Source organism: Ceratosolen solmsi, unplaced genomic scaffold (genome assembly GCF_000503995.2).
Source record: "Ceratosolen solmsi marchali unplaced genomic scaffold, CerSol_1.0 scaffold3, whole genome shotgun sequence".
In the NCBI taxonomy this organism is placed as follows: domain Eukaryota; kingdom Metazoa; phylum Arthropoda; class Insecta; order Hymenoptera; family Agaonidae; genus Ceratosolen; species Ceratosolen solmsi.
This window is the reverse complement of record NW_011948428.1, coordinates 6,041,476-6,065,577: the sequence shown is the minus strand read 5'-3', so window position 1 is coordinate 6,065,577 and position 24,102 is coordinate 6,041,476. Positions and strand designations below refer to the sequence as shown.

At 37.7% G+C, this 24,102-nt stretch overlaps 1 protein-coding gene across 1 annotated transcript in view; it reads right to left on the bottom strand.

The window, feature by feature from the left end:
- Positions 1-14,607, bottom strand: part of kn (EBF transcription factor knot) — a 128,660-nt gene extending 114,053 nt beyond the window's left edge. Inside the window, exons 1-2 of the mRNA XM_011501421.1 lie at positions 14,402-14,607; positions 585-738 (exon numbers count right to left, since the gene is read on the bottom strand). Of these exons, the coding sequence (XP_011499723.1) occupies positions 585-738; positions 14,402-14,472 (225 nt within the window). The 5' untranslated portion in view covers positions 14,473-14,607. The remainder of the gene's footprint in view (positions 1-584; positions 739-14,401) is intronic.
- Positions 14,608-24,102: the final 9,495 nt, after the last annotated feature.

Below are 24,102 nucleotides of genomic sequence, written 5' to 3'. Positions count from 1 at the left end.
AAGTATCGATGTGTTATGCCACGCCGAACCTTTTACATCTCTCTCTCTCTCTCTCTCTCTCTCTCTCTCTCTCTCTCAATATATGTATTAATATATAAATATTATGACTAGGTTATAATAATATTTCGTTTTATCAAATATTTCGTTTTATCTGGTGTACGTCCAATTACTTTAATTTGATCAATTATTACAATGAAAAAATCATGAATAAGTATGTAAACCTTTTCATTAATAATCTAATGTTTGGTAGTCTTACGTAATATCGTATCACGCACAATGAAATTTAAGCATTTTAGTGAAACTTATTTTAACGACTGATTGCATGCACGATACACTTCGAGTGATTGATATAAAAAATCGATCGAGTCACGTAAGACCGACGTGTACTTCAACTTCCAATTAACTATATTATTTTTAGAAATATGTTACATCCAGGAGAGCTCCGACTGGCGCACGTTTTTATTTAAGCAACCGAATCAAATCACTTCCGACTATTATACAATATTACAATAATGTTCCGTCCTTTCCTCCATAAATTCCCTTAATCGAGAAAATGCTATTAGAATGTTGAAATTGTTACTCACCTGATCCTTCTCGACGAAGCCAATGAAAGCCGTTCTCTCGATTTCTATCGGTTGGCCCGATCGATCGTAGAGAGCGATAACAAAGTGAAAGAAGTTACTTTTTCTTAAATTACTGGGTGGCTGTTTCTCGAAATGTGCCCTCCCGACCACAGCTCTGTAATAAATAAATGTAAAATATACGTTAGCCGAGGGAATAAAGTAATTAATAATGCACAGGCGATAAAAATAAATATTTATTAAAATTCCTAATTGATTAACATTGGACGCAATGTAGAGGAAAAGCAGGTAAAATGGAGAAGAATTTGCTGTAAGAAAGGATATCTAATTCTTGGTCAAAGTTTTTGAAACAAAGATAGTCATATTTATTTAGGATTTGTATCCTCGTTAAAAATGATCTATTCGCATCTAGATAATTATCCTGTAAATACGAATATGGCTTCGTAAAGCTAATTGTGTGTCACTTTTTAAAGGATTAGTATTCAAGCTCAGAAAAAAAAAAGTTGAATGACACATTAATTTCTAAAGCTATGTAATTTCTTATTTTCATCGTCGTATTAATCTATCATTACACATAATGTCGAATTAATAAATAAGCAAATGTCTTTTAGCTTTAGCTAAAATTTTTCATCAAATAATTCGATTGTAACTTACTTCGATATTCTAGCGGATTAAGTACAAAATTCTCTTTCAATTTTGTCGTAACGTTAATTTGCTTTTTTTCGTTTGCTTTAAATGTATATTTTTAACAAAGTTCTATTAGTTATAGCTTGTATGATAGAGCTTTACTCGGCCATTTAATTTACTTTACGGAATGCCTCAGACTAATTTTTCAAGTTTGCATAAAAAAAAAAATGCGAAGCCTCAACCGTACAATCGAAATCAATATTTCCATTCGGAAATCGAGTGCTGCTTATTGCAGATATCAGGGGCAATGATAACCGAGCCCGATCAATTGAAAAATAAATTCCAACGAAAATCCACTGACTCCCCACCAAAACTTCATTTTCCGATCTAATCTATAATAGATCATACGTACGTATAGACGAGTTAAAAGTAATTTGCCTATCGTTTAAAGAAATCCGGGATATTCGATGTTTGAATCTTGAGTTTACCAACGACTAGATCAGCCGTGCGGAAAAGATAAAAGCCGGGGTTAGGCGACGGGCGCAGGTGGTTCCTACGCCTTAAAATTCCATTAGAGTCTCATGTGCTGAGATTAGGCGTCCGATGCCGCTGGACTTTCGCTTCGACGCCATCTTTGAGTAATGGTCATGGAAAGTCCCCCCTTCGAATTGCCTTTTAGCATGGATGCTCGTTGAATGCGCGAGCGCTGGTGCGTATCGCGCTTATCCTTTATAAAGATTCGACCGTCTCCTCGGAGATTATTTCTTCTTTTCTTTTGCTTCTATTTGGCTGTATAGAATAAGCATCGATCGAGCAATTACGAAGTTTGAGGGATAATTAAAGTATAGAAAATTTCATACACAATGACATTAATTTTTAACGAATAAATGTAAAAATTTATTGATTTGAGCAATCATATTTATCTATAAAGCTAATTTATATTGTTCGACCTCGCGTCATTTATCACTACTTTACACATTGTATTAACATTTTTTTTTTTTTTATTACGAATTATAATCATCAATTATTATTAATAATAGATTAGTAGATTAGTTTGTAAATGTCTCATTTTCTTTCTGCAATTACGATATAATAGTGAGATTATATGTTGATGAACTCCCAATCTATCAGGGTGGTTAGTACGGTATTTTTAAATGTTTTCGCATACGATAAAATATTGTTTTATTACATGTAAATTTGTTGTGAGAAAAAAAGACAGGGAACTCGACATCAAGTCGTATAAATCAAATATGAACGTCTAGTTTGCAAAGTAGCTAAACTACATTCGTATTATTCTATTACTGCAATCCGAACTTTAGGCGAACAAAGTATGTTCAAAACAATGGCATAACACATACAATAAACTTTTAGTCGTTCATAAATTACGATAATGACGTCGTATAAACGTTTATTTGCTTTTTTATAAATTCATATACATCGTGGTAATAAAATCCAGATACAAAACATTGAAGTAGGATGGCCGAATTTGAGATGGTATTAGTTCGGAGAATAAAGTTGAAAAAGGAAGAATCCATGGCACTGGGTTTAGGGCGGAAAATACCCGGAATAGCGTGTACGCGCATTGGTAAAATGGCTTCGCCGGAATTCGAGAAAAGCCCGAGAACATTGCCGGAAATCTCCAGAGGCCTGCCATCACTCATCTTCGAATCTACGGCGAGTCGTACAGTTTCCGCGCCTCTTCTCCGACACGGACACGTGAGCGAACGCATCGTAACGGAGCCGTGGTAACTGGGAAACAATTTGGTAACAATTTTTCAAAGTGTCAAAATAGTACGGCCCACCGAATCCCTCAAGGCTTTCCCAATGGTTTCGCGGTCTTACGACTTTTCCTCCCTCCTCCGGCCCTCTTTTTTTATTCTTGAAAAGTCATGGGTTAGTTTGAGGAGCCCTGAAAGCTACATCCTTTCTCTTATTTGATGAGTATTTTCTCAGAATATCGGCTTTTCATAATTACAGCAATTGTCGTTGGGGGTGGAACGATGACACAAACTTACTTTACACTCAACTTATTTCTTTTTAATGCTGGCAATTCATTTTTATTCTTTTATTCCGCTGTAATATTTATCATTGTGACAAAGTTTTTTTTACACCACAGTTAACCATTAATTTTATTTATTTATTTGTCGTGTATGCGTGTGTATGAATACCAAAAAAAAAAAAAAAAAAAAAAAAAAAAAAAAAAATTATATAGATTTAAAAATAATTTTATAAAAATTGAAATATTCATATTTTAAAAGAACGATAATCTCCGATAAAAGATTGTAATTTTGAAATAAATATGATACATAATGTATGGAAATTATGTAAAACATTTTAAAAATTTAATTTAAAAATGGATTTTAAGGTAAAACATATCGAATGTGCCCAAGTGCAAAAAACATTCAATTCACATAATATTAATTAGAAAGCTCTAACAAATTTTTTTTCCCGCAGTTACATATTTTTATTACATCTGAATAATAATCGTTTTTTTTACCCATAATTGTAACATTAATCGATTAAAAATAAAGGAATTAAATAATTAAAGAACAATTTTGAAATTGACATTTGGTAAATAGATGATGCGAATTTATCAATGTTTTTAACGTGAACGTCATTTGGTACGTGCATTATTACGTATAATTTCCATAATTTTACAAATAAACGCCATTAATATCGATGAAACGTTAAATAAATAATTCAATAGTTCAATGATGATAAATAAAACTTTCCATAAAAATCAGTACTTCCGTTTGGAAAATATTTAAGATTTCGATAAAACGAATGTTTTCCAACTATCTGCATTATTTGATTACGAATATTAATATAAGGATAAAACCGAAAGAGCAAATACAAAAATGAAACTAAATAAAAGCATCCGACGAAATCTCTATAAATCTCAAGCGGACACGTAGAAAAAGCCACAAATAAAAAGGAAAATATCTATCTATCTCTATACGTCATATAATTTTCAGGTCAAATCACAGTGTACAAAGCAATAAAATAAAGGACATAAACGGACTTGCCGAGCATTCTGAATCACTCGTTTATTTACGCTAAAAACGATTGCGTCGAGCAATTGCTCGCGTGAGATGCTTGAGCGCGATTTCACGCTGAAAATCGGATTATCAGCGCGCCTCCGGGTAGGATGAAATAAAAACAAAAAAAAAACAAAAAAACAAAAAAAAAAAAAAAAAGAAAAAACCAACAAAAAACAAAAAGAACAAAAATAAATAAATAAATAAATAAATAAATGGAAAAATAAGAGGAACCGAAACGGGAGGCGTCGCGAAAATGAATAGCGGCAGTTTTGCGACGCATTTGCGAAATAAACGATGCTATCGGCGCTGCGTTTGTCACGCTTCGGAATATACGGAGTGCGAGTAAAGCTTCCTCGTAAATGGATACGTACATCGATTAATGCGACGTCGATATGTTTCTCTTAGCGGTGATCAATTTGCCTATGGCATGTAGAGATTGGATTTTTTTTATTCGCCGAATTGATAAATTGTAGCTTTTATTTCTGCTTTTTCTTTCTCGTTTGTTATAATTACTTGAGGCGAGGTCGCTCGCGATAAATCTATTTAGTTGGCATCGGTAAACAGTCTCGTAGTCATCGAATTGATAATTTGTGTTTTTTCATGATTCGTAAAGTAGAAATAATACATTGTAGAATAGTAGCGCAATACTGAGAATGTGCAGAATCGTTAAAAAGTGAAATGTTTATATTTATTAAAAATTTAGCCTTGGAATGAACGGATAAAGGTCGATTAACATTATTATTCTAATCACAGTTATTTGCAATTTACAGGCAGTGACCAAATGTTCGTTTCGAACGACAGATAAACAAAGAAACAGTCATCCCGCCAATAGTTTGTCATAGTTTGTCATTAATAATCGGCCCTTCTTCGTTGAATAATAGAAATAAAATAATGCAACATTTGTATTATATTGTTTGTGTTTTTGGACTGATTCTCTACCGTAAAATTTGCATTGTTCTTTTCAACAACAGACTTTTTACGATAAAGCATGCAGACAATATATAGGGACAACCCTCGTTCGCCCGTTCTAATCGATTAATCGAAGTGCCTCGCCGTCGAAAGTTTTAAAACATCGTTCAACCCTATTGGCATTGGAACCTGCCTATGGAGTAAAAATAAAAGATAAATTCTACGAAGAAATTTCTAATCTTGGAACGACGATTAGAAAGATTAACTTTATTTTATATTTCATTAATATCTTACTACTTGCAACGTAAATACGCATTTCACATAGGAAGTTTGAATAATCATAAGAGATGGCCCAATGGAATGAGCGATTAATTACAATTGTTGAACAACCGACTGATTTCTTATCGGAGTGAATGAATCTTCTTACCTTATGCCCTTGTTTAATTCTTTGAAAATAACAACAACCGTACATTTTGACGCAATAATATTTTATTGCCGAGAGTATAATAATTTAATAGAGATAAAGCTGAAGCAGAAAGCTTGATAAATAATCACGTTACATTAAGTTGTTACCCTCTCAATGTTGCGCTAATTTAAATTCTTACACTCGTTTAATTTTGAATCTTGAATTTGAAAAAAGTAGTATCCATAAAATTTAATGTACATTAAATTGAAGGTAAGTAGCAACTTTTACATTTAAACGTCTAATAATAATAATAATAATAATAATAATAATAATAATCTAATTATATATTCCAATTCTTAATTAATATCATATATGCATGTATGAGACTATCCAGTGTACGTCAGGGTATGGCGTTCAATAGAGCTGTGGAGGGAGATGGAAGCACATGGTGTAAAAATCGGGAAGGGGATGCTTGATATATTGGCCACGTCGATAATTATCGATGGCTGATTAACCGGCCGGCGTTTCGCGCCCCATAACTCTCCATGTCCGATTATTTTGCCTCTACCCTCATCCGGCCATTCCCTCCTCCCTTCCTATCCCCATTTATACACGAATTCCCGCCATAACCCAGGCTAGGCGGATCGAGAGCGCGAGCTCTTGAAACCTCCCGCGCATGAGATTCTGCGTAATGCGCGATCGAATCTTGTTTGATTAATTACCGCGATTAGATCATTAATTCCGTGTAATTAAACGGGCTAGTGAAGCGAAAAGTAAATAATAGATGCGTCGAGCGGCGCGGCCGTGTAAATATTGTATTTTTCGTTTCCTCTTTCTTTTTTCTGCTGCAGTACTTTTGTACTTTTGCGCGGACTTGTCGGGGGCACTTTGAATTGCCACGTCGCGCACTGCTCCACCATTCTTTAACTTAAACGAGAGATTCAACGTAATTTAATTTAATATATCAACTTGAGATGATTGGACGTATCAACTGTTTATTTATAGGTCGAGATTACATTTACGCGGCATACGTATTTACGTATATATATATATATATATATATATATATATATATACGTTGAATAAGTATGTAAAATTACGTAGAATGCAGTTAAATTTTATCCATATTTCAATATGGATTATCTTTACTTTCATTCGAACTCTATAAATTGGCTAATAATTTCTACTCGCGCTTAATAAAGTCGTTGAAATGTCTTTATGCAGATAGAACGCTATTATTATCAAATATGTAAAAATTTTTATATAAAATACGCTCGAATGATCTCAATGCTCAAAGTATTTTTTAATCTTCACGCGAAAGAATTATTCGATTATTAATTTATTTTTTAATACTACGTGAGTTTATTTACTTATTGGCATATCTAAAGTATATTAGAGAAATAACGGTTTATAAATAACTGGAGTCTTTTGATGCTGCGAATGAATATCGGTTTGAGATGAATAAAATATCGTCGGCCGAATCTTTCAAAAAATTATAAAATAATTTCTTGACTAAATATTAAAAAATTAAAGAATTACGGTATATTAATAAATATGTACATGGATGAACTATTTTAGCAGCGCGTTTTTAATGTCGAGAATTTAATTAATAACTGTCACAATGGCAGCATTTATCTTACCGAAAGAATTTTTATTCACCCTGACACATAATAAACGCCTACGCAAGTATAAATATTTAAATGACAATACAATCGACATTTTCCAAACATCGTATTTTCGGAATATCGTATTCTACCAAGATCATCTACCCAAACAACCCGACTGTACGAAGCTCGCATTAACACACAATTGCACAATATCACATTAATAACACATCGAAAATCTACGGCATCTCTAATTGCCAATTTTAATTGTCGAATCTCTAATTGTCTCTTTTAACTATTCTATCTATGAGATAGGGAGATTAGCTCTCTCTCTCTCTCTCTCTCTCTCTCTCTCTCTCTCTCGATTCGCGTTAGGAAGCATCTCCATCCTATCAGCCGTCCCATTACGTTGGACAAGAAAGCTTGTCTCGCGGTATCATCGACACCCACGACGCGTCAATAAGCGCAAAGTTCGTATTCGTAAAGCCAGTTATCGGCTACCGGGGCGAACGATTATCCTAGCCACCTCGGCAAAGCTCATATTCGCAATTCGAGGCTATTTAAGCCGGCTCGCAATCATTATAATCGCGACGATTTAGCAACACACAAGAGAGCACTTGCCGATACGACAATTTTTCCTGACGGTCGTTTCGCGCACTTGCAACGGACGAGAGCTGCTGTAAATGGTAAAGCGAGAGGTCCGTTAACGATCCGACCAGTAAATGCTCGCAGGCCGCATGCTTGCTCCGACGATGAATGCTCCTACGAGCCTCAGAATCAAAATCCCTAGATTATTACACTTGATAGTAATGCTAATGCGAGCTTTACCAATCCATCTCGCGGAGTGTTGGAGTATTTCCTTCGCACGCTTAGCTTTTAGCGGCTACGAGACCGGAGAATGGTTATCTACCACACTTTCTACAGCAGCTCTACACGTTTTGTAATTCCAATCTAATAAAATTACGACATTAACCTCAACCACACTCGCTTACGGTATGCGTAATAATCTTGTGGGCACTCGATATCGCAATAAAATCAGGATAATTATTCAGTTATTTTCATATAATAATTTTACTGGGGGCTTCTTTTGGGGCTTCGGTTTTCAACTTTGTCGCGTGATTCATATCGATAAAATCATTGTGTTTAATCGAGCGTTGGAGAGACGCTAATGTCAATGCGTAAATAACGACATTATTATATTATAATTTGGTGGCGGTCAGCGACTTTTCACGCTGATTGATAAAAAAAAAAAAATAAAAAGGCCAATCAGGCCTGATCTTTGAGATTTGCCGTATGTGTTAAGAGAGTGCTTGGAGCAGAGGGAAGAGGAAACTGGATGAGCAATGTGCACTTTCAAAGCCCTCTATTCTAGTGTTTGCAAGCGCGAAGAGTACCCTTGTTTGCCAATTTCATGCGAATCCCAAAACGCGCCGTCGTCCCTATACGCTGCGTAGGTGATAATTACGCGGGCGATTCCGCGTTTATCGCGTAATTTGCCACGTGCGTGAACGTAGAGTTGATAATGGCAACGTCGATGGTTACGCGCTAGCATGTCCATTAGCACTTAAAGGCTCTCCATCTTATCGAATTGAAATGTTAAATGTTGAGCCAACGTTCAAAATTTTTATAGCGTTAGGATAATTTTCATTTGAATGTAGCCGCGGAAAGTTTCTTACCTTCCTCCTTTGCGCATGCCGTAAGTACTGTCGTCTTAATACTTTTTATCATTGTTTATTTAATTTGTTAATTATTCTCCACTAATTGTCAGCGATTTAAGTTCAAGTCTAAAATTGTTCTTGGAAACGACGTTTCTCGATTGGACGTTTGACAGTCGAGAAAGAAATTGCTAATGTGCCGAGAAACAGATTAATTTAATATAGAAGCTTCTGCTTTCCATTCGATAATAAGCATTTATCATTCTCGAGAATGTATGATTTCTCGAGGGTACAGTTTAACCGAGTAAAAACAATTTTTAAATTACAATTTTTGGTAAAGTATATTTAATTTAAATAAATTATCATTTATTCCACTAATATTTAAACGTCGAAATTGTAATGCTAATTTAGATTATTCAGATTCTTAGATAATTCAGATGAATTATTATGAATTCTCTTTGTATTTATTCACATTGTTTCTCAATTTTTATTTAAAAAATAGATGATATTGTTTGGCCGATGAAAGTGGTCCCATCAAATCTTGTTCAATTCAATGCACAAGTGACAAATTCGCCATATTCGCCAAAATTTATCGTATTTTTCTGGATTATCAAAACTTTCATATCACAATATTATTAATAATGATAATAATATGTTGTACGAAAATAAGCTATTTGTAATTAATTTTAGAGTAATAAAATTTAATGGTGAATAATCGAAAACACGTTTATTTGTCGTTATCGTAAATAATTAATGAAATATTGTTATTATCCGAATACCTCGCGCCTACACTCAATATTATACGCAGAGTCAGGGGAGTTAAAAAGCATAGGTGAAACAATTCAATTTTAAACTAACGTATTTTCGCGTGTTTTAACAATTTTTTTACTTTCAATGGAATGGGTTAAAATTAAACAGCGATGTCAAAATTGTTATTTATTTGTGAAGTTACTTCATCCCCCGGCACCCGTTACAATGACGATGATAATGAAAAATATTGATAATGATAAATATACTACAACTGCGAATCTATTACTTCTTCTGAGGACATTCTGAGAACAAGGAACAACATTGTTCATTATTACTATTATATAATCGGCTTTACTCGTTCGTTGGCTGGTTATGCATTATCTAGTGCATCGTAGGGGTACAGGGATCGCGGAACGAGGACGTGGACAACGACGACGACGACGACGACGACGACGACGACGACGACTACGACGACGACGACGACGACGACTACGACGACGACACAAAGCAATCAGGTGGGGAGGACCGCCATAAATTTGAGCAGCGGTCGGCAGTAATGTGCAGGTCGCTGAACGCGAGATAGAGGAGGCGATCTATATTTATGCGGTAGGCCGCTATGATTCATATAACGCGCATCGCAAGAGATAATGAGCAATTTGTAATGTATCCGAATATAATGCAGGACTCGCGGCTTCTGCGCGCTTTATTTAGAGCTCCAAATGGTAATTATTGCCTCATTCGCAAATTTATCGCTGATTCCCGCAATACTCTCTACTCACAATGCATCGAAGCTTACTTGTTTGTTTTTTGTTATTGTTATTGTTGTTTTTATTTTTCTTTTTCCTTTTTGTCTCATCTATGTTTTTGCGAAAGTGCAACTCAATACTGGACACGCGCGCACTGTATTTTCGATGGAAGCGGGGGTCGATGTACGTTTGTCTGTTTGTTATGCGACTTGGCAACTTTAACAAAGTAATTATGTCGAATGAATTATTTAGTCATAAGCTTTATTCTTCTATAAGCTTTATCATATTATTCTTCTTTTTTTTTATTGCATTGATGTTTGAATTCAAATTTACAAATAAGTTCAGTTTGAATAAATTTTTGGGAACTTTGAAGAGCAAATTAGTCAATCTTAGCATATTTTGGTAATATTTTTATAATATTGAGATAATGTTATGTAAGTATATTCGTACGTTTCTTAAGAGATTTTTAGAAAATGTTACGTAAACTTATATCAAATTGGTTAGTTGATAGATCATAGATGCCGTATAACGCAAACGCCCATTAAGCAATTGTGCTCGTTCATTGAACGAAGAGAAGCGCTCTCGAGACGAGACTCTTCTATTGGTTTTTTCTTCTTGTTGCTTATTTTTTTGCTTTTTTTTTTCTTTTTCCACCCAACATTGGATAGGTTGAGGGAGGTAGGGACGGGTTGTGTTGCAGCTCTCGTCTTATTAGAAGCGTAACTTTTTCACGGGGTTTTAAAAGCACGTCCGACTTTATGTTCTCAGCGGCGGCATAAGAGAAAGAGAGTGAGAGAGTGAGAGAGAAAGAGAGATAGAGAGAGAGAGAGAGAGAGAGAAGAAGTTTTAAAACACTTTGGAAGCTTTTGCGACGCCTCGTTCGCCCCTCAGCCTCTTTTTAACTCGGCGTTAAAGTAAATTGTTTGCTTTATTGAGGAGAAAGCAAAAGTTTAAAGCTAAGCATTATATTCAAAATTCACTTCGATTGACAATAATTTTTGTCGATACGTCGCAATCGATGCTGTAAATGTTCTGCATAATAATCTATTTAAAATTTTCTCTTACACGTTTTTTGATTATCGATGATAGTAAACAATAATAGGACCTTCCATTCGCTTTCGATTAAAAACAAAGCTACAATTAAATTGCTAATATTCGAATTTATTAATTGCATGTTTTTTTTTTTTTTTTCGTAATCGATGAAGTACCTCGAGTTAAAATATAAAAAGTTCCATTCCGTAAATTATAACGAGCCAATATTTTATCACACTGCTTGTAATTGCAAAAAACGATGGCGCAGTTTTTGTTTCAAAATGATAGTACATGGGAAACTGTCATGATAATAAAATTTATCAAAATATATAATTGCATTATGCCATTTAATGAATCACGAAATCCGAGATTAAAAATTCCTTTATACGTACTTAAAAAATTCCATTTCTAAACATAGAAAGAAATTTAACGCGATGTAGACAATAAAAGCTCGATTATTCAAGAGTGACGGGGAGTTTAGAAAACCAGATAATTTTCACGGTTTTCAACATTTCACACACGTAACTCTTTCACGTGGATTAACACGGTTACGTACTCTCTTGCGTTATTTGCATCGTAATTACGAGGCGGTTGCTTAGCTGGAGTGGTTTTCCCATAAAGGGTTATAATTTAAAATGATTTTAACAGACTTGTAACAACTACTAATGTATGTATATAGACTGGTTAAGGAGTAGCTTACTGACCTCATTCTCGAACAAAGTAAACGGATACTTTAACAATTAATTTCGTTTATGAATATTTCAACACTTTTAATTTTCTTCATTCCAGTGCAACATTATCATTATTAATTCAATCCGAGCGTCTTCATAATGCTCTTGATTAACGTTTCAGGAGCGTCAATAAATTTTCAATAAAGCCCATCGTTGCGATCGAACGCAGAAACTATTGCACCTGAATAATCCTTATCGCAACTAAAATAAGAACAAATGTCTCCCTATCCGCTTCAAATTTCATTAAAATTTTAACGAATAACCCTTATAATTCAACCAGAGCTTGCTTTCATTACGTCGCCAGGCACAACTACCACGAGGAAGCCCACCCATCCAGTGTTCAGCAAAGTAATTGTTTTAAAATAAAATATCTTTATAAAACTCCCGTCCGCCATTTATTAGTCCGTTTCTTTTAACGAGCAGGGAGTGTTGGCTACATAAAATTAGAGCATAATTATATTTTTACCGAGTCGTATCTCCGACGGATTAACTCGCTTATCGAAAGCACAGTATTTTATTTCGAATTACAACTTCATTCCGAACAGACATACGAGCGCTCCGACACAGCGATAATCTGCATTCTACGAGCAAAAAGCCGTGACGCCATCAGCAATCGTTCTTATCGCGTACGTAATGCGGGGCCGAAGAATTAAAAGGTAGGATGCAGGCCCTCGGATAGCATTTTGGACTTTTCGTCGGGTGGGGGAGTGAAGTTGAGAGGGGTGAAGGAGACTAACCCACATGGATTATAATCAAGAGCGGAGAAACGCGATGATGCGCTCAGGGATATTTTGTCGCGAATCCGTTGTGTTCGAGAGTGCGAGCTACGACCAAAAATTGCGCTTTATCGTATCACTGTGTGTGTCGATGTGACTTTGCGCGTCGCCGAGCCGACCAGTCACGCAATCATATAGCCGTTTTCTTTCCCTTATTTTCCATTATCTTTTCCGTCGTTGCGTCAACGAAGACGTACATTTTCCCGAAGCTTTAGATCCACGTAATTCCATTCATTCACATCGGACAAAATAAATTTTTCTACGAGTCGTATCGGTGAACATGTCATTCGATCGCGCAATCGTCAAAGAAAAAACTCTCTTGACATTTTTAATGCCAATGTTGGCCACAATTTTTTATCGCGATAATCCATTTTATTTAGAACTCACGTTTATTCAACGGAATATTTCCTGCTTGATTTTATAATTTAGCAATTTCTCATCAGTGTGACGGCAATTTGTTTTACAAATTTAGCTTAAAATTTTTCAAAACTTAATCCACGAAGTTATAGAGATTGTTACTGACATATAATTTGACGAATAATATAAAAACAAATAATAGAAACAAAATTGAATTTGTTTGTGTTTATTTATTTATTAATTTTTTTTTTTTTTTTTTTTTTTTTGTCATAATAACCTGGCACAACGAACACTCTACAATAGTGGAATAAAACATGTGATCCGACGGCAAACTATACGTATTGGAATCATGATTAGAGCAATTAGCACCAATTACTAATAAATGAAGTAGCAAGCTGAACGCAATCTGATGTACATTTGCTGTGTATGGCTCGGATGCCCAGATAATCACTGTAAACAACATAATCTTCTCAATCGGCCTCAAATTCACGCCGAAATAGCGATAGGATTATTGCCGCATTTATATAACGTTCAACACGCACGACGATCGATGTAACAAATTAGAGACATTGATAGAGAGAGAGAGAGAGAGAGAGAGAGAGAGAGAGAGAGAGAAAGACAGCACAGCTTTTCTGTGTTTAGTGTTTAGTCTAGCTTACCAACGAAATCATTACCACGTGAAAGAACAGAGGATTTGACTTTTCCACATTTCCGCCCACGTTTTAATATGCTTTCTCGGTATTTATGTATTACGCAGCTGCGCTGTTACAATTACAAAATTCATAGCAGAAACATTTTATAAATTCGGTATCGAGAATATTTTATTTAATAGGTAATTTTTGCGTGCACTCATATTGTATGCCGAATTGTATCCTAAACAAGTATAGCGTAGTGATTAGCAAGAGCGGCGGAGGGGAGGAATGGCGCGTGAAAAAACTACAGGTTTTTTTCTAATTTTTAAAAACGCAGTATTTTATCGGGAGTGCGAGGGGGAGGCGGAGAATTGGAGAGTGGCGCGTGGTTAAGGTCCACAGAAGTAGTGTCCGGCTATAAAAAACCGAAACAAAAGAAACATAAAGTCAGCAAGAAAAAAAAAAAAAAAGAAAAGAAAAAAAAAGAGAGTGAGAGAAAAAAGAAATTAAGACAGGGAAGAAGAGGGCAAAAGATGATGAAAGAGTAAACTCACGATCCGTTGTCGGCGAGAGCAGGCTGGGGCCAGGCTCTCGGCACCGGTTCCTCCTTCAATATCTGTCGCATGTCCTGGGGCGCGAAGACGAGGGGCGCCCGCGGGTGATGATGCGGAGGCGGCGGGGGCGGCGCGACGCTCGCCCCGTACAGCTTCCTGCCCCAGTGACCCTCGAGCTCGACGGGGCTGCCCCCGGCAGCGGTGCTCGCGGCCCCGCCGGCAGCCGCAGCCCCGAGTCCCAGCCATGGCGACCCCCCAGCGCCCACGATGGTGGAGCTGGGCAGGAGGCTGTTCCACTCGTCGGACCGCGTCGTGAGGCCGTGCGCGCCGCTCCCTGGTGCCGAGCTCGGCTCCTGCTCCCGGCCTGTCGCGCTCCCTTGGATGGGACCGCGGGCGTTACGAGGGGCCCACCACCATGCCAAGGACTCCTCGTGCGGGCCACCACTCGGCGCGACACCACGCGGATTTCACTTCATGCGCGGCCGCGAGGAAGCTGCGTGTGCGCACGTGCGTCCGCGTCAATCTGCCTGGCGCTCCTACTCGTGCTCCAGCCGGTGCTCCAACTCGTCGTCGTGTGTCGCTGCCGCTGCCGCTGCTGTATTCCGAAGTCCCCAGCCGCGCGTTGCTTCCCGTTACGGCGCCGCTTGTCGAATGTGTCACGGGCTGGCGAGCCGGCGTGCCCGAGGGTCCCACGGGTCGTCCGAGGCGTCCCGCTCCGCGCTGGGCGGCGCCCTCGCGCATTGCTTCGGCGCGAGGAGGCACGAGGCGGGCATCGCCCGGGAGCGGGAGCCAATGGCCGCCGTCGCGGCCGGCCAATCCGTTGACGGGGGTGGCTACGCCCGGGCGAATCGGCAGCGAGGGAGTGGGGCGAGGCCTCTGTGGCGACGAGGCGCGTGGCGCCGCGGCGAGGACCCGGGCCGAGGCTCCGGAGCATTGCGGCGCGCGCCGTCGGTCGGAGCGCTCAGAGTCGTGGTGGCTCTCTCGCGTTACCGAGTCGAGTCGAGCCGAGCCGAGCCGAGACGAGGCGAGCCGAGACAAGGCGAGACAAGGCGAGATGAGGCGAGATGAGGCGAGATGAGGCGAGATGAGGCGAGATGAGGCGAGATGAGGCGAAATGAGGCGAAATGAGTCGCGATGAGGCGGGATGAGGCGAGAGGAGGCGAGACGAGGCGAGACGAGGCGAGACGAGGCGAGACTCGCGCCGTCGGTTCTTTATTTTGCGTTTCCACCGGGGTGGGCGGAGGCCGCGTTTCCTCGCCAATGAGGCGCGAATTTCGAGGATACGGGCACGGGGAGGCGAGTCCTCATCGCCGACTTTCCGGGGCTCTTCGTCCCCGTCCGCGAACCAACCGACGCTCCAACGGCGATCGGTTCCTCTTGGTGGCGCGATAATTTCAACGCGCGATAAGACGATAGAGTCCGTCTCGCCACTCGCGGCTCATTGCGATTTCCGTGATGTATTAGCGACTCGCGAATTATTAATATTTATCGCGGATTCGCCAGTCAATGCCGTCGTGCGCCATCGCCAACTTATCGTACGATTTTCGTGAATTGATGTTTTTAAACGCCGTGAAGGCTCTCCTTGAGCTAGTGGTAGATTGCAGATTCTCTAGTTCCTGGTTGAGTCACGCGAATGTAAATGTGATGTCGATTCGTCATAATGTAATAATAATAATAATAAGTGACAAGTTGCAACGCGCATGCAATGACAATGTAAACGATCGGGTGAAATTTAATTTTGCTCCCTTGCTCCCTTATGTTGTGCCGCCAGTATTCTATACTATCTTTATCCTTATCTTTATTTATTTCGTGTCATTCTAAGGCGTCAACTATCGATCGATTCCACATATAAAACATTGTATCACAAATTTTGCACAATTGCATCGCAAATGACTTCGCATCTTCTCCGAGTTTCGTTCCGCTTCAATGAAATATTTTGTCAATGTAACAATTTTACATTTAGAAATTTTCAGGCGGAAATTAAATCGATCACTTTGTGTGGCGTTATAATTATAATTCATTAATAGAGAATAATTCACTTTGAAATTTATACACGAAGTAAGTAGGCAGCGTTTTGCAATGTCGTGTTCCATGTATTAATTATACGTTCGACAACTTTTTTCGTTAATTACGACATATATTACAATTAAATTGCAATGTGTAATCGTTTTTATGATTTTTTTTTAAGTATCCTGTCTCGTATACGTAGAACAATAATTAATGATTTATGCATATCTTTTTCAAATACGGGATGAAACATCAAGTTTTCACTAGCATTATAATTTCTGTTTATTGAAACAGATCCGTGTGCGCTCGATAATATGCTTTTTATTGCACACCCACACACACACCCACACGCACGTATATATATATATATATATATATATATATATATATATATATATATATATACACACGTGTGTGTGTGTGCGCGTGTGCGTGTGCGTGTGCGTGTGCGTGTGTATGTATAATTTACAGATTTCGCAAAAGTAAAAGTTATGAGATCTTGGTGGGTTTGTGGAAGTTAACTCGCTCTATTATTGATGTCACATACATGTGGCATTATATAAGTAGTTTGTAGTAGTCGGAATACATTTATTCGGATAAATGTTAAAAGCAGATAAATATTCTTAGTCGCAGTTAAATCTCAGGCGCAATTGATATTGTATCCATGCTCTTTAATTTTTGATAAGACGTAGATAATAAAATGGTGCATCAACTTAGCGATGGTGAGTAATAAAAATAATTGCCTTGGTGTACCATCGTACCAGATGATTAATAGTTGCGCACGAGTGTGCGAACTATGTACGTATATAACAAACAAGAAATCTCGGCTTGTCCAAAATCTATATCCAATTTATTTTTCATTTGGCGGTACGTTTAAAGGCGATTAGTGTCCCACCGGAGCAAACGAATAAACAACAACAACAGCAACATTAACAGAAATAGTAACGACAACAGCAACATGAACAACGACAGTAACAACAACAGCAACAGCAACTACGACGACGACGAAAAATAAAGAAAGAAAAAAACCGAGCGGCCTTGCCTCGAAAATAGAAAACAGGCAATAAAAAGGAAAGAGAAAGAGACACAGACAGAGCCTTATCAACGGCGCGCATTTAAAATTCTCAACCGAAATCAGCAAAAAATCGCGTCGGTCGTCGGCAAGCAGCTCGACTCACCACCAAATGCGGCTCGTTCAAAAGCGCTCGGACTCGCGCAATATAACGAAATTAGCACGTCCATTGCTTTATGTACTATCCGCACTCTCATACGTCTCGCACATCTCGTCTCTCGCGCGCGACTCCTAGCCTTATTTATCCCGTGGAAAATGTCACGACGTCGATATGTCGCGGGCGCGTGTATTAACGTGAAAAAGGTAGGCGATCCCAGGGTTGAATCGAGGCGACGCGACGGACCGGAGAGATGCGCTTGTGAATACCGAGCATCGCTCCCATAGGCTTCCCACGTAATTATGGCGAAGAGGATCGCTTAGCGCGAGGCGAACTCTCATATTTAATGCCTTAACTTGCTGCCCGAAGACGAATGATGAAAGATGAGGTGTGCGCAAAGCGAGACGTTGCGAGAGCGAATATGAGTAAAAGTGAGATCGCGAACTATGTTGTTTGATCTTGTGTTAGGTGATCGCGTCGTTTTCTGAGGGCGCGGGAACGAGGAGGAGGACATAGTAATTTTCCGAATTATTGACGCCGAGTCCCCGACGAGTTTAGTTGGGCAGTATTTGCTGTTCGTTGTCAAACTTACAAAACTATGGACTTTTGGGTGGAGAATTCGCTCCTACTCTTACATCTATGCTCGTTTGTCGGATAATACATGTTTTACAGCTTCGTTCGCGCAATTTGTCGGATTTATCATTGGACTCCCATAGATGATATAATAATCAATTTAGGACAAGCCATGAACTTTATATCATTAATGGGCAATGAACATATAAATATTATAAATTATATAATTGCATGATTTTTCTTCAATATTCCTTTCGTTCCTGTTGCTTATATGCTTGTTCGTTCGTTCGTTCGTTCGTTCGTTCGTTCGTTCGTTCGTTCGTTCGTACGTTTGTTTGCCTTTTGTTTTTCTTTGTCATAAAGAAGCATAGATGATAGTCGAATGGGTATTTAATGATTATAGGAAATGAGTCGCGAGACGTAGCTTTTGCATGAATTAATTTTGCCCCCACGTTTATTGCACTATAGACACAATAAAGTGTCAAGGGTTCCACATACCGAATTCCCAAGTAGTGAAATAATTGATACGTAATAGTGACAAGAGCCGAGTACTATATCTAAATAAATACGCTTACATAATATTGCATTAACTTGCATTAACTGCGCGGTTGTATGGCGTTGCTGCTATTTAGAAATTTATCATTAATTAAGAATCTTTTATCTGCGACATAACAATCCGCTCCAAATAACAAGGCGCTCGCGCACTCGATTATATCAGCGCTGATATTTTACTTTTCTTAGCTTCGTGTATAACGTAGTCTCTTTTTATCGTAACCAATTCCGCTTCTTGCGCAGTTGTTGGACAGCTTGACAGTAGGTCCGGACTGCGGAGGCTCTCGTTCAGCGCACGTAAGCCAGGTTCGGTTATATCGAATAATACAGCAATAATTTCGCAACGAGGCAAGAATCTCTCCCTCATAAAAAATATGAAGACAATCGACCGGTTTCACATGGCGAATGAAGATTCTTCTCAGTTGCAGATGCGCAACACCTCGTCGACAATTGCCTTTTTCTTTTTCTCGGCTCTTGGATTGTGCGTGAGTTGTAATCGCTCTCAGACCGGGTAAGGAAAAGCGCTCGCGGAATCTCCAGAAGCGATTTTTCCCAACGGACATTGGCGTCGTGGGGCCGCGCGGGGCCAAAAACACGTCGAGGTGGCGATTATCGCGCGTCTCGCAATCGCCTTCCTATTCTTCCCTCTTTTTTTTCTTTCGCAATCGGTATATGTGGCAGCGACCATTGGTACACTGGTAGGAATCCAATGCCCGACTCACGTTCATCGCGTCCACCTAGCGACCATCGTGCTTGTATGTCCAATATCTACGGGATACCTTGATAATTGGCCAAGGATGGGCTCTCAAATTTTCTTTTAATTAGTAATGGAATTATTAATTAAACGAGGATCGTAAGGAGCGATGTTAAGCTGTAAATGCCGTTAAAGGGAAGCCAAGTCAATCCTGTCAATAAAATTCCTTTTTCGACTTGCATTTTTTTTTTTACGTATAATTATTTTCCATTAAATATAATTAATTACGATACGTTAAAATGTTTAATCGTAGTCAAAGATGCCGTTCACTCGAATAATTTCACATCTGACTGGAGTTAAATATTTTTTCCACGATATAATGATGTGGGTATAAATGATTGATAGTCTAATTTTTAAATTAAGTTATCAATGTTTTATGACTATATTGTTATACAATTCTTCCGTATATCATTAGATTTATGCTCAAAAGTTTATAAAAAAAAAAAGAAAGAAAAAAAAAAGGAAAAAAAAGGAAAAAAAAAACGGAAAAAAACGGAAAAAAGCTCACTATATACCAACTGCTTTTTTTTCTTTGCACTTGGATCGCAATATCCTTGGTAATAAATTATTTGCGTGCTACATTCGATACTTTTATTCATATAAATAATTGATCATATATAATATATCTGTATAAATGAACGCAATAAGCGCGTAATTAGGAAAATAAAATTTTATAATTTCATTATAAGAAGTAATTCATTTAAAATCGTTTCTACTAAATTAACATGCAATGTTATTATTTTGATTGATTGGCACCACAAACCTTATACTCGGAATATTTACACTAATTGCCATACTTTTATACTTAATTTCCATTTATATAAAAATGAAAAGGGCGATTTCCATTCTATCTAGCATTTATCTTACATCATCGTATAGTAAATAGGATAGTTCATTACGTGATCATGTAATTGGGAGAGCAGTACAATAAAATGTCGAGCTTAACATTAAAAGCCACGCAAAGGAGTAATTTCAATATTTTCCATTCTAATTCGATAAGTGCATGCACACACGCATAAGGCAGAGACATCCGAAGCCGTCCCCGTCGCATTTGTCGACCACTAGTCTCGTTATATATGCCGACGTAAAACGCACCTATAGTCAAGAGCGGAAAAGCCAGCGACGGAGAGAGAGAGATAGAGATAGAGAGAGAGAGAGAGAGAGAGAGAGAGAGAAGCTAAGTGATGGATCGGACTTTTCGGCACGTGGAGAATCTCGCCTCGACGTCGTTCGGGGACCGCTGCCAAGCCCCAACACGGGGCGGCACTCGCTCTCATTATGTATACCTGGCCATTGGCGCTAAAGCCGAGGGTCTTTAAGACGGGGCGAGAGCGCGAAACATCGCCGTCGTCGACTTTACGAGGCCGTTTACATGGCCTCCTCCCACCACCACGTCCTATAAACCGAGCTGCAGCGTGAAACCGCACATATTCCATATTCCTATACGGCGCCACTCTTTTCCCTAAGCAAAGGTCGACGTCGAGGGATTCGCGCTCACACTCGCTCGATACAAGAGAGACGCGTAGTTCTGGCGATTACAGGGATCGATGGTGCGATTCCGAGCAGTTTCCTAGTTCGGGCGCTACTCGCGATCATTGGGCTCGAGAGACAAAAGTCTTTTACGAAATAGAAGAAGTGCAACGAATCGGGTATACGAAGGTTGACTCAATAGTTGCCTGCTGTAAATGATATTTGCGGGCAATAAATTGTTTGCTGTCGAACGCGTATTAAACATTTTGTTTGTTAACTATAGACTATACACATTCTCAATAGGCAATATCCTACCGAGAGAAAAATAAGCTTTTGAGAGATAAGGCTTATTAGTAGTACTTCAACAACTAATTTCATTATCGGCAATAGATTATTTTATTGTCGTATATCTCGTAGTGAATTGTAATCAATTACTAGAATCAATTTAAAGTTTAAAAGTATGAGAATAGTTTTCATTATGGTTGTTAATTTTCGTCAATGCACCGAATAAATTTGTAATTTATTACATATTTCGCAAATGTTCTTACAGTTCACTCTTACGATCATGCATATATATATATATATATATATATATATATATATATATATGATAAAACATATATATGATAAAATACTTTTTAATTTTTGCTTTCTATTTTACTTCAAAACAAAGTAATTTAATATTAATCAGTCAGAAAAGTGTATTGTGTGTGTGTGTGTGTGTGTGTGTGTGTGTGTGTGTGTGTTTGTGAGGGGTGGGGGTGGATTAATAAAAAGTAATCATTTTAATTTCGTGAATAAAACTATTGAACGTATTTATAATGTCGATGCTCTGATTTTACATTATAATCTTGATTAAATAGATTATCGTGCACAATGGTGACTTCCTTAGTTCATCTCCAATATCAAGAGATCCCAGTGTATTTAATTATTCCGCAATTGCAGGCGTCTACAAAGTAAATTATGCCCGGAGTTAGAGCCGAGATCTTCGGAGATTTCGTTTCGAGGCTCACGCGATTATTTGCGAATGCAAAGTGGTTGGAATAAAGAGGGAAGAGGTGGAAGGAGCTGAAGCCACAAGGAGAAGAAGACAGATATCATTCGGGAGTGGTTGAGGAAACGAGGAGGTAGAAAACTGCGGGGAGGATCAAATTACCCGGCACAGAGTGTATTATCTCTACTTGATAGACTTTCTGTCCCGCGTATATCGGTGCTCAATCACGAAATGCGCCCCTCGGACTTTTTCTTATGCGTGCCAACTTCCTTTCTTCTCCTTTTCGGATGAGGAATTATAGACTGCGCAGTGCCAGTCCAGAACAAAAGGTATAAAAGCAATATGTGGATAAAATGTTTTCCTTCGTTTCGAAATCTTATCACTTCGATTAAGGAAACCATTTTTAGTTTTATCGTTTCGGTGTAAATTATTATCTGAGAATTAATTGGGTTTGGCCCGATGAAATCACAATATTTTTCTTATAAACAATTATAATCATTTAAAGAAAAAGACAGAGTGTAATTAATAAATAGCAAAAGTTATGTTGAATAATTCGATCGATTCATCAAAAAAAAAAAAAAAATATGTGCATGAGTATTGGCCATCCTCTATAATTATTTATTGCTTAATTTAATCTAATCTACGACAATTCTCTATTGACATTCGATCTTATTTATCATTAAATAGAAATACTTAACGTCATTACAATAATGCTTTTTTTTTTAATTTTTTTTTTTTGTTTTTGTTTTTCGTGTTTTATGAAAAAAGTTAAAACTACGTTATTCCATTATTCATTCGAACTGCAGAGCAAAAGAATCCTTGAGAAGAATTTATTGTTCCTATCAGTGAGACAAGAAAGGTTGAGAAACTCTGTCCCTTCGTTTTTCATCCCGACTAAATTCGCAATTGCTACGATCCCCAAAAATTTATTCAAACAAATCCTATAATTACTTTCTTTTTTTTTCTCTCTTTTTTTTTTTTTGTCAGAGCAAGCAAGCGCTGTTCTCTTAGCTACGGCAGATTTATGTGCTCCGACGTTATATCGTCTTCTTTTCCTCTCGTTTTAAAGAAATTCCTATCATCGAAATCGATTCATGTTAAAGGAGAATGTTAGGGTTAATCGCTATGTATCATAACTGTTTATTATATATAACGAATAACTGGGGTTTCTTTGGATTTTTTTTTCTTTTAATCAATAAGTTGGATACAACTATCGTTATAGTTACGAGAGACTAGTGTTCAGTATTTCAAATACCGTGAAATTTATTAGAGTATTAATAGTTGTTGCGACCAATGAAAATCATTATAATTATCGAGTATTTTAAATTTTTCGACAAAATGACCAGCATTAAAAATCAGTATTTAATATCAATAATAAGTTCATTCATAAGAATGAAATTCACTACAACGGATCATAAGGATTGATGGGCATTAATGATTTAAATATCTGGCTGCGAGGTAAATTCAACAAGGCAGCATCAACGTCATTGTATAAAGTGCGGTGCATACAGTTCGAGTGGCATGTACGCGTGTCAAACCGGTTTCAATTTTTGTAAAATCCGTCCCTCTCCTGTTTATTCGATGTATTTTAGACGTAATCGTGATTCATGGAACCTTTCACGTTTATCTAATGACCTGTAATGCTACCTCTGTTTCCTTCCAGCAGCGCACTTGAAACATACGAAACATAATTTATTAATTAATTTTTCAACAGGCCTAATTATAATTCAATTGCTCTAATTTGTCAGAGCGCTGTATTCGTAATTCTATTGGTTAGAATTAAGCCATGTTTAATTAATGAGAAACGCCGGTCTTTTGTAAAAACAACGGGTATGTTTATTTTGAGGAAGGCCGAAAAAAATGTCGTCACGTTGGATTAAATAATGCGAATTTGTTGCTTAACGAAGGCACATGCGAGCAGTGCTAATCAATCATTGTTCATACAATTTCATACGCCTTACTTACATCAAAATCCAATGAATATTAAATTAATTATTAAAAATGACTAGTAATATAAAAGCTAATGAATCATTAAACTTATCTTAATTCTGTCACAATTTGACACATAATGTGTAATATTATTGAGTGAAGTATCATAGCTCAATTACTTACGAGTAATACGACATATCGTGTAAAATCTAATGAAATAAAATACAATCAAATTTAATGAAATAAAATACAA